Source organism: Elgaria multicarinata, chromosome 19 (assembly GCF_023053635.1).
Source record: "Elgaria multicarinata webbii isolate HBS135686 ecotype San Diego chromosome 19, rElgMul1.1.pri, whole genome shotgun sequence".
Taxonomy (NCBI): Eukaryota; Metazoa; Chordata; class Lepidosauria; order Squamata; family Anguidae; genus Elgaria; species Elgaria multicarinata.
The window spans coordinates 18083479-18094647 of NC_086189.1; the positions used below are offsets into that span (position 1 = coordinate 18083479).

Genomic DNA, 11169 nt, shown 5'->3' on the forward strand with positions numbered 1-11169 from the left:
ACTCCCAGCTGGGAGTTGCAAGACGCTTTTCTGTCTAAACATACTTATTTAATCACACACTTATTTAATCATTCCAATTATTTATATCCCACCTTTCAAGATCAAGTCTTACCAAAGTGGCTTCTGAGACAATTATGACTCTCTATTCTACACATCACGTATAATAATAATAATAATAATAATAATAATAATAATAATAATAATAATAATAATAATAATAATAGTTACCTGCCTCTCCCTCCGGATCGAGGCGGGGTACAACGCAAATGCCACAAAACACAGTTGATCAAAACTTCCAAAACTGCTACATTATTAAAAGCATCATACCATTAAAAGGCAAAGTAGGTGTTTCCTTCCCTCTTTCATTTCTCAGAGGAAAAAAAATGGCGGTGGGGAACAGTCCAGGATTACATAGAATTGTAGAGTTGGAAGGGGCTTCTAAGGCCATCGAGTCCGACCCCCTGCTCAATGCAGGAATCCACCCTAAAGCTTCCCTGACAGATGGCTGTCCAGCTGCCTCTTGAAGGCCTCTAGTGTGGGAGAGCCCACCACCTCCCTAGGTCACTGGTTCCATTGTCGCACTGCTCTAACAGAAAGTTTTTCCTGATGTCCAGCCGGAATCTGGCTTCCTGTAACTTCAGCCTGTTATTCTGTGAACTGCACTCTGGGAGGATCAAGAAGAGATCCTGGCCCTCCTCTGTGTGACAACCTTTTAAGTATTTGAAGAATGCTCTCATGTCTCCCCTCAATCTCCTCTTCTCCAGGCTAAACATGCCCAGTTCTTTCAGTCTCTCTTCATAGGGCTTTGTTTCCAGACCCCTGATGTTACAAGGCTCCATGCAGAACACATCACTTTAAGTCGGGTAACTTTAAGCCACCCATCCCTCACCCTTAGCAATGCTGGCTGGGGGTAGTTTTCAGCCCAAACAAGTTGCCCATCCCTGTTTCACGTTAGAACGGTGCCTGTTCATGCACTACACAGAGATGATCACCAGTCCGGTAAGTGTCTGAACCATGCCTTAAGTGTCAGAAATTCTGGTCGCTTCTGGACTTCTCCTGGCCTCCTGTTTGTTTGTTTTCAAATTACAGTTTGAACACCCAAGACGTGAACTTGTATTGTTAACTTCCAAGCAGGGCCAGAGACGGCTGTGCTTGGAAACGGAGATGGTGGTGACTCTTCCCTTGTTTATCCATCATGACAATTCAAGCCCTTGTCATGACTTTGGTGACTTCCCTCCCCGCCTCCCCAACCTGGCAGAAATATTGGGATGCAGTGGCCATGTGTTTTCAAACACCCCCCCTCTTTTGCCCTTCTGCTCCCCTGCAAAAAAATCCATTAAAAATTGGCTGATGCTGAATGGCTGGATCCCATCCCTCCAAATGAAGCGATTTGATTCTCACCATATATTTGCATTCAACCAAGTAACTCCTCTGAGCTGGTGTCATATTATCTTCACTCCACCCACTTAAGACTTGCATTCCTTTATAAAATGCATGCTTGTTTCACCTTCCTTGCATGGTTCATAAACCTTTCCAGAGATTTACGAAGGGGAGGGGAGAGGGGGGAAAAAACCTGTAACGAAAGAAAGTTTACAGGGTTTTTTTTAAAACCAAAACCGCTTGGGAAGCAGCTGTGTAGGGCTTTGGTGTCGGATGTGTTGCCTGTTTTTGTCTCAGCCTGCCGCTTGATCTCTTGTTCTTCTTCCACGTGTACAGTAGAACAAGCGTCCATCTCTGTCCTTTGGAGAGTCTTCTGGTTTTCCTGTTTCTTTTCTAGTTCCGAGTGGCATGTGAACCCATGGCTGGGGTCTCCAAAGTGCCCACAGAGACCTCTCTTGGCCCCCGCCAGGTGTCTAACTCTGCCCCTCACCCACCTCATCTCCCCTGGCTTAAAACTGCAAAGCTATGTGCTCATTAGGGGAGCCTAGTGGCTGAAGATGTTACTGCAGCCTTCAACCCCGCAGAAGCATTTAAATGAATTAAAATTAATTCATGAGTGTTTTTAAAAACAACATCAACAAAATAACCCCAAGGTGCATGCATGCCCAATTTCAGATGTCTGAGTTTCACAGTCCTGGTGCTATGGGACGGACAGGCAGACACCCCCTCTTCTATTATTAGAGATTATATCAGGGGTGGGGGAACCTCCGGCCCGTGTGTGTGGGGGGTCCCTATCTGGCCTGTTTAGGCTTGTACGTTTCAGTTTTAAGTTGTGACCTGCAGCTCTGAAAGGAAATGAGGGTTGGCCCGGGCCACGCTCATAAGAACATGAGAAGAGCCCTGCTGGATCATCTGTTCCAGCACTCTGTTCATACAGTGGCCACCCAGCTGTCAAACAGGGTCCCACAAGCAGGATACAGGGGCAACAGCACCCTCCCACCCATGTTCCTCAGCAACTGGTGTATATAGGCTTATTGCCTCAGATACTGGAGAAGGTACATAGCCATCAGGACGAGTAGCCCTTGATAGCCTTCTCCTCTTCCAGGAATTTATCCAACCCCTTTTAAAGCCACCCAAATTGGTGATCATCACATCTTGTGGTAGCAAATTCCATAGTTTAACTCTGCGCTGTGTGAAGAAGCCCGTCCTTTTCTCTGTCCTGACTCTCCCACCCATCAGCTTCCTGGGATAATGACCCCGTTGGGTTCTAGGATTATGGGAGACGGAGACAAATGTCTCCCTCTCCACATTCTTTACACCAGGCATCATTTTGTCCACCTCCATCCTGTCTCCGCTCAGCCTCCTTTTTTCTAACCTAAACAATCCCAGCTGCTGTAACCTTCCCTGGTAGGGGAGATGCTCCAGCCCTGGACTTCAGGCCAGTTCAGAAGCTAGCCTCCATCGTGAGGGGGCAGTGAAGTGCAGAGTCAACTTAAAAGCGGCGCCTCGCTGTGGAAATTGAGCAAACCCCAATGGGCAGTCATGAAGCCAATGCCGGAAGCCGGACCAACAAATAAGGGGTGTTAACCCCAACGTTTTTGAAGCTTTCCAAAGTACACCCCAGTCTGTATTCTCTCCGTGACGCTCTCGTGGTGGCGGTGGCGGTGGTCAGCGTGACTCTGGAAAGGTTCTAGTTAGCTTGTTAACTGGTGGACGGATGCATCCTCGTCCTTGAATGTATTGCTTCGATGGTGGCACGTGTGTTTAACGTTGTGTGTATTGATCCTTCTGGTATGAAATAAACACGGTTCTACTTAGAGAGACCTCTAAGGACATGGGCATCGCCTTTTGGCACGGCGTAATCTTGAAACGAGGGTCTATCCAGTTGGCCGACCCAAGGACTGAATCCTGCTCTCGTGGCAACTTTATCCCACCTCTGGGAGCACTGTCAAATTTTAATCCAGCTGTGGTAGTTGACATAGCAGGGGTGCAGATCATCTGCCCGGCGGTCACATCCCGCCCTCCAGAATTCCTTGAATGGCCCCCTCCGCATTTCTGGCTTCTGGTGCAGTTACTTCTCTATTTGAAAAGGTTGAAATCCCTCTCCTAAGACTTCATGACAAGCCGGAAGGGCTTTAACTTGCCTTCTCACCGCCACGGTCACCAACTGCTCCTCCTCCTCCTCCTCTTCCTCCTCCTCTTCCCACTTCCAGAGAACCAGGGAGCAAGGAGGCTGTGGCGTCTCCTGCTTCTCCTCCTCCCCACCACCAGTGTTGTCTTGAACAAGCAGGTTGCAATGGAGAGGAAGAGGGACAACTCCAGTGGGCCCTCTGGTGGGGCATGGGTCCCTGGGCAGACGCCCAGCCGTGCCTATCCTTGGCGCCAGCCCTGTTAATAAGCCTCAACTCGGTTGTCTGAAATGGCTGAGAAATTACCCATCGTTAAAGGTGTGTTCATGCAGCAACAAACATGTTACTTCTGCCTTCCGTTGGTTAGTTACGGCCAGTAAGACCTTCAAGCTAAAATATGATGGGATTTTGCACCCTCCCCCTTTAGCTCTGGCAGTTCAGCGAATAACTTGCAGGTTCCCACAAACTCCACTTTTCTCCTGTCAAGGAGAAAAATCCACTCTTTTATTGAGTGTAATACAGCTGTATGGAGAGAGTCCTACAGACAAAGAACGTCTCTCCTGGCAGTGTGAAAAGCGGGTATATTTATACACCGCCATTTATACATTTATAAATGTATAAATTATACATTTATACATTATACCATTATACATTTATTTATACGTTATACATGTATTTGTGAACCGCCCAGAGAGCTTCGGCTATTGGGCGGTATAAAAATGTAATAAATAAATAAATAAAAATAAATACACGGCAGCATCTTAACCAGTTAGCAGTTGGCAAAATTCTAAAGCAAAACAAAGACAGATCAAAGAAAACCTCTTCATTATACCTTATCAGCAGGTGACCCATAACTCTTCTGCCAATGTCAGAATGACCTTTCCATCAAGCTAGCTTACTTGTCTTAAACGATGTCAAAAGGCCTTGATACAGCATTTCCTTCCATTGAAGCAGTTTCAGCATTACAGCACATTCAGGTACATATATCATTCCGATCGCATCATGCAAGAACCAAACTCCATCCAGAGGCCGACATGCAGAGCAGGCAGATCAAGGCTTGTCCTTTCACACTCCCAAATGGGGATCGCCGCCTCGCCTTCCGTGTTTGTTTCTTCCCTGACCCAGCTGTGTAGCTGCTGTTCATCCGGGCTCCTGTTCCCCCCACCCCCCCCCTGCAGGTCCCTATGATTTTGGCGGTGTGCTGACAAACAGCAACCGGGACATTATCAATGGAGACGGACTCCACAAGAGGAACCAGTCATATAAGGAGATGCATTGGTGAGTAGCCTCGTTCCTCTGAGACCGGAGTCGCCAACGTGGTGGTCCGACACAAAAGGAAAAGGGGTGCCGGGGGGGGGGGGGAGAAAGAGCAAACTCAGGCACCTGTGTTTAGCTTCAAAGGAAGAACATCAGAAGTGCCCTGATACTGGATCAGACCCAGGGCCCATCTAGTCCAGCACTCTGTTCACATAGTGGCCAACCAGCCATCGGCCAGGGATGAACAAGCAGGACATGGTGCAACAGCACCCTCCCACCCCTGTTCCCCAGCAACTGGTGCACACAGGCTTACTGCCTCAGATACTGGAGGTAGCACATAGCCATCAGGGCTAGTAGCCATGGATAGCCTTCTCCAGGGAATTCATCCAACTCCTTTTTAAAGCTGTCCCAGTTGGTGGTCATCATGACATTTTCTGGCAGTGAATCGTTTAACTCTGCGCTGTGTAAAGAGGTCCTTCCTTTTCTCTGTCCTGAATCTCCCACCCATCAGCTTCATGGGATGATGACCCCTTTGGGTCCTAGCGTTATGGAAGAGGGAGAAAAATGTTCCCTTATCCACATTCTCCACACCAGGTTTTTGTACACCTCTATCATGTCTCCCCTTAGCCTGCTTTTTTCCAAGCTGAACAAGCCCAGCTTTTGTAACCTTCCCTCATAGGGGAGACGCTCCAACCCATGGATCAATTTAGTAAATGAAAAGGGGTTGGAGGAGGAGCCCTTAGATTAATTTATGTTGGAACAAGCACTTTAGGCAGCAAGCTGAGAAGGATCTCTAGTGGTTCTGGGGGCGCTGTGATCTAAAAGCTCCACGCTTTGTCTCAGTGCCGTGTTTGACATTTGTTGAGGTGTTTCCTCCCTTGGGGAGAACTGTTGCAGATCTAAAGGGGGGGGGGAAGAGGAGGAATGGGTGTAGAATGCCCCCCTCGCTTCTTCGCTTTGTGATACGCCCTCTGTTCTCCCTTTCAGCCTGCATCCTGGCGACCTCTATCCTTTCACGAGGAAGCCTCTGTTTATCATAGTGGACTCCTCTAACAGCGTTGCCTACAAGGTAAGGCCTCTCTCTGCAAAGTGGGTGGGCATCAAGAGCTTGGTGCCACAGCAGAAAAGGCCCTCTTCCTGGTAGCCACCTGCCTCACTTCCTTCTTGGAGAAGGACCAATTCAAGGTGCTGGTTTTAACCTGTAAAGCCTTACACAGCTCGGGACCACAATACCTGACGGAACGCCTCTCCCGACATGAACCTACCCATACACTGCGCTCTGCTTCTAAGGACCTCCTCCGAGTGCCTACTCCGAGGGAAACTCGGAGGATGGCAACAAGGAAGAGGGCCTTTTCGGTGCTGGCCCCCCAATTATGGAATGGTCTCCCCGATGAGGCTCGCCTGGTGCCAACATTGTTATCTTTTCGGCGCCGGGTCAAGACTTTTCTCTTTTCCCAGGCACGTAACAGCATTTAACAACGCTAAGTTTTTGGTTTTTTTTAAACGGACCCCAGAACTGTTGTTTTTAAATGGATTCCGTTGTTTTTATACTGTTTATGTTTTTGACGGTTTAAAATTTTGTATACTTTTTTAATGTTCGCTGTTTTAAACTTTTGTAAACCGCCCAGAGAGCTTCGGCTATGGGACGGTATATAAATGTAATAAATCAAATCAATCAAATCACTGAAAATGATTGCAAGTACATACAGGAGGGGACAGTTCTTTGGATAACCTGGCCCCGAGCTGTTTTAGGGTTTCAAGCTTAATACTAGCACTTTGAATCAGTCCCAGAAATGGTAGCCAGTGTAGACGGAAGACCGTTTCAACGAGTTCCACTAGTATTTCACTGTTGCTAATTCCATTCACTTTGGCACGCCGCTTTTTTTTTGCCCAGAAAGGCGTTATATTTTTAAACTGTTTTTCATCTGAGCGGTTGTCCACCCCTTAAACCTGCCTTGGCTGTCTGGTGCCATGGAGCTTAATGCTTAATCAGCGCTTCAGTTCGGAAGGGGAAGGAAAGGGAGGGGTGAATATTGTTCTGATTAGAGCCAGCTGGTCTCTAATATGTTAACAAGCTTAGTAGGAATTAACTTAATGAATCTTAGTGGAATTGGCACATTTGGAAAGGGAGTTGCCCTCTGGAGTCCTGGATGGAAACCAAGAAAAAGCTGGCGTTGTAGTTTGGACTTCCTTTTCTCTCCTCTGTCTCTCCAAAATGTCCACCCCCTCCTCTAATATTTCTTTCCCACCATGGGGAGCGTTAAAGGAGGCGCTAGAAAATGTCTCTCTCTTGCCTGGGGAAGCCGAGCGATTTGTCTGTCTTCAAGACCGTGTGTGCTTCTCAACACCTGGTCGCCACGTACAGGATGTTGAATGTCCTGGTCAGCTGCCCAAGCGGGGTCCTGTGGGGGACGGCATAATCCGGCATAATCCTTCATCACCCGTACTTGTTAGCTGAGGATTGTGGGAGTTGTAGTCCAATGCCTCTGGCAGACACCAGATTGGAGAATGCTTGTTTGTTGGCAAACAAATAAACCAAACCTACATGTCTTGCACAGATACCAGAATGGGATATTGGGGAGGGGGGGTGTCAACGGAGCCCCCCCCCCCTATGAGGACAGTTGAAGCAGCAACTTTGAACTTTTATTTACGGCCACGGCCTCTGTCAGGGTCCTGCACATTTGGTTCAGCTGTTGCCCCTGGTGTCCCTTCTCTTCTGCCACTGATGGGAAACCACGTTTCGTTCCCATTTCCCCATTGCCAGGGGATTCGCTGCTCCCAGACCAGTTGCTGAGCTCTGAGTGTGTGACTCTCTCTCTCTCTTTCTCTCTCTCTCTCTGTCTCTTTAAACACTTCTCTTGCAGAATTTCACAAACTTATTTGGACAACCACTGGTGTGCCTGCTTTCTCCAACAACATACCCCAAAGCGTTACAAGGTAGGACAGCGTTTCAGTCGCTGCGTTATTGTCTTTGCGCTTTGCAAATGTCTGTGAATTAGACCATTAGCCTTCCTAGATTAACCATTTCTGGAACACCTTTCCCCCTTATTTGATTCCCCTGAACTGTAATAGGTCTTTTGGGGGGTGGGAGAGGGGACTGAGCCTGTCTCCCCTGTCTTCTGGGATTTTGCAACAAGGGTCTCGTCCACATAGGTGTCGAAACTGAAATTGGCTTCCTACTGCCAGTAATTAAGCTGTAGGAGAGGCATTTCAGTCTTTTAGAATGGGGGCGGCGGAACACTTTGCAGAAGCCAGGGAAAAAAGCAAGTGGTTGGTAATCCAGGGGAAGGAGGTGGGGCCAGGAGAAAGCGGGGCGGCATCTTGGGAACTCTCAATGGCTTCTAGTCCTGATGGCTCTATACTGTCTCCACTAGCAGAGGCATTAAGCCCATGTACACCAGTTGCTGGGGAACATGGACAGGAGGGTGCTGTTGCACCATGTCCTGCTTGCGGGTTTCCTGTGGGCAGATAGTTGGTCACTGCGCGAACAGAATGCTGGGTGAGAGAGCCCCTCGGCCTGATCCAGCACAGCTCTTACGTTCTTAACGCTGGGGGGATGGATTTGGTCCTTGGGGCAGAGGATCCCCAACGTTCCTCAAACCCGGCACCTCCTTAAAACGCCGTTGCTTCAGGAAGCTTTCCTTGTGGTTTACCAGAATTCAGATTTTATAATAACTTTGGTGGGGTTTTTTTTTTAAAAAAAAATACCAATTTTAAATATGGTGTTTTTATTCTTTTATTTTTATCTGTTGCTCACTGCTCTGAAATCTTTTGGATGTGGAGTGATATATAAATATTGTAAATAAAATAAAATAAATAACCCACCTTGGGCTACTGGATGGTGGGTGATCCCGTGTGCTGGAAATCAGAAACGTGTGTCACAGGGCCTGTTCAGACAACACGCTAAATCATGGTTAGGCCACTTAACCCCCTTGTAGCAAATGGTGAGTGAACATACCATGGTTATGTAGCCATCATGGTTGGAAATGAGTCACATGACACACACTGTCATGGTTCACAGGACATGCTAAACCATCACATTTAGCTCAAAAATGCTTAACCCCCGTGGCTGAGCGTGTCATCTGAACAGGGTCAAAAATCCAACTTCTGAACCAAATGTTGTGCAAATGGTGTCCTCTTTTTTGACGACACGTTTCCTCTTTTCTGGCCATGCGTAAGTGGTTAGAACATTAAGAAGGGAATAGGAAGGCAGACCTTCTGCTGGTTTTTAGGTTTCCGCTGATGAAGCACAGGTCGTGTGTCGTCCCTTCTTCCGTTGCGCCGGAGGCTGTGGCAAACGTATCCGTAGAAGCTTACTTGGCTGGACGAACTTAATGGAAGACCCTCTCCGGAGTGACTAGTGGATCTAATTAGGGAGCTAAATATTTTCTGGATTTCAAAGGCTCTCTATTAACTTTCCAACCCGTTTTTCCAGTCCCTATAATTGTAAATGGTTCTGGTGTGTCGCTCTCTGAGAGAGCAGCCCTTTTACTGCTACCTCCAAGCATGAAGGCCAGTCTGGTGACATAATTTGTGGCTCAGGAAGGTGGTGCTCAGCCACGAATGCGGGGGAGAGACGCTGGAGACTTCACCGTTTGGCTTTGGAGGTGAGTTCTCTTAGGCGCCAGGAGGCTTTGAGTAGAAAAATAAGTCTTGTGCCTGCGGAAATAACCCACCCGTTTTAGCCCAGAAGAATGCTGAAAATGGTAGAACTTGCCTTTTTCTTGAGAGGAAACACACGGGCGCACCAAACGGTGAAGGTCTCCAGCAGTGGTGGGGGTCGGGGTGGGTGGGGAAGGTGATGCCCTCTTTAGCAATTTGCCTGAAAGAAAGACATCGTCCCTTTCTCTCTCTCTCTCTCTCTCATCCGGCTTAGCCTTACGGATTTGAAACCGAGCTAGTGGAGTTGAAGAGTCTGGTGAATTATTGGGATGGGGAACGGCATATTTATGTGTTTATTTTTGAGGGGGAGATGGGGGGCAGTTCCTTCGAGGTATTGTGCTTCATTCCACATGGGGATCATGGTGCCTGTTTACTGATGCCAATTAGCAATTCACAGTACTTACCCCCCAAAAAGGAATTCTTGCCCACTTTTGCAAATGGACTCCTCTCCTGTTGGTCAACACTAAGCCAAGTCATGGAGAGTTGACTTAGATCTAGTAATAGCTTTCGGTGGCACCTCTCTGTGTGTCATGGTTGAAGGCCGCGGAGCGGTTACTATGGGCGACAGTGCCTCCCTCTCTCTCTCTCCCCCTCGTCCGTTTCATATGCTAAGTACATCGTGTTTTCTTGACTTGTAGATCAGTCCCAACGTGGCAGCCTCTTCACTTTCTTTCTGAACAACCCCTTAATGGCATTCCTGTTTGTCTCTGGATTATCAAGCATGCGCAAAGGATTGTGGGACAAATGTCACGATTACCTTCGCAAAATCAACCGGGATATCGCACAATTGCTGACACATTCCCGTTCCATAGGTATGGATTGGCGCAAGGAGACTTGCACCCAGCGCCGGGCAACGGTGATAATGATTTTGGTTTTTTTTTAAGTGTTTAGGGTTAGGGAGGAACCATGTCTGTTTTCCTGGAATTGTTGATTAATCACTTTCCCGAAGCCGGCTTTCTCTAAGAGCTACTTGTTCCCCTTTGCAGATCAGGCCTTCCTCCAGTTTTTTGGAGATGAATTCCTTCGCTTACTTCTAACGAGATTCATCTTCTGCTCAGCCACCATGAGGATGCACAAAATCTTCCGGGTATGGTGCATAGCTCTTTCTTCCGCTCGTTGATAGATACGGGCCTGTTTCTCCCATAAATGCTATGGGTTATTGAATTCTGGGCTGTTGCGATGTGTAAAAGTGACGCCAGTGCATGGCCAAAAAGCAAATTCATACTTGAGCGTATTTTATTAAGCCGAGATTTGATTTCCACCCTGTTATTTACACTTTGAGTTGTCGACAGCCATTTTATAGTGTCCGGGGAGAGCCATGATCAATTATATATGTTCTGAAATGCACGTCCCTTCATGATGACTTGATCGGACAATTAAACTCCTGATATTCTTTTGTTCCTTTCCTCCCTCTCTTCCCATAGCAGGAAACTAGGAATTACCCAGAATCCTATCCCCAACTGCCAAGAGATGAAACCGTGGAGAACCCACACCTCCAAAAGCACATCTTGGAGTTGGCTTCTATGCTGGATGTCCGAAACGTGTTCCTGGAAACTACGCTGGATGATTATTAAAACGGAAACACACAATTCTGGCTTTCTTACTGCGGGTTTTTCCCCCCCCCAGGCCAGAATATTATTTTTTTTTGAAATGGTGCCATTTTCTAATGTGAAGATCCACAAAAAGGAGTTTACTTGATTTTTATTTTTAAAGTTACGATTATTTTTTTAACAAATAATAA

The 11169-nt window shown here is 47.3% G+C and overlaps 1 protein-coding gene across 4 annotated transcripts in view; it reads left to right on the forward strand.

The window, feature by feature from the left end:
- SCAI (suppressor of cancer cell invasion) overlaps window positions 1-11169 on the forward strand; it is a 46291-nt gene extending 35122 nt beyond the window's left edge. For all 4 annotated transcript variants that reach the window (XM_063144474.1, XM_063144475.1, XM_063144477.1 and 1 more), the window contains 6 exons: window positions 4688-4787; window positions 5754-5835; window positions 7631-7703; window positions 10067-10240; window positions 10415-10515; window positions 10853-11169. In XM_063144474.1, coding sequence (XP_063000544.1) covers window positions 4688-4787; window positions 5754-5835; window positions 7631-7703; window positions 10067-10240; window positions 10415-10515; window positions 10853-11002 — 680 coding nt within the window. In that variant the 3' untranslated portion in view covers window positions 11003-11169. The remainder of the gene's footprint in view (window positions 1-4687; window positions 4788-5753; window positions 5836-7630; window positions 7704-10066; window positions 10241-10414; window positions 10516-10852) is intronic.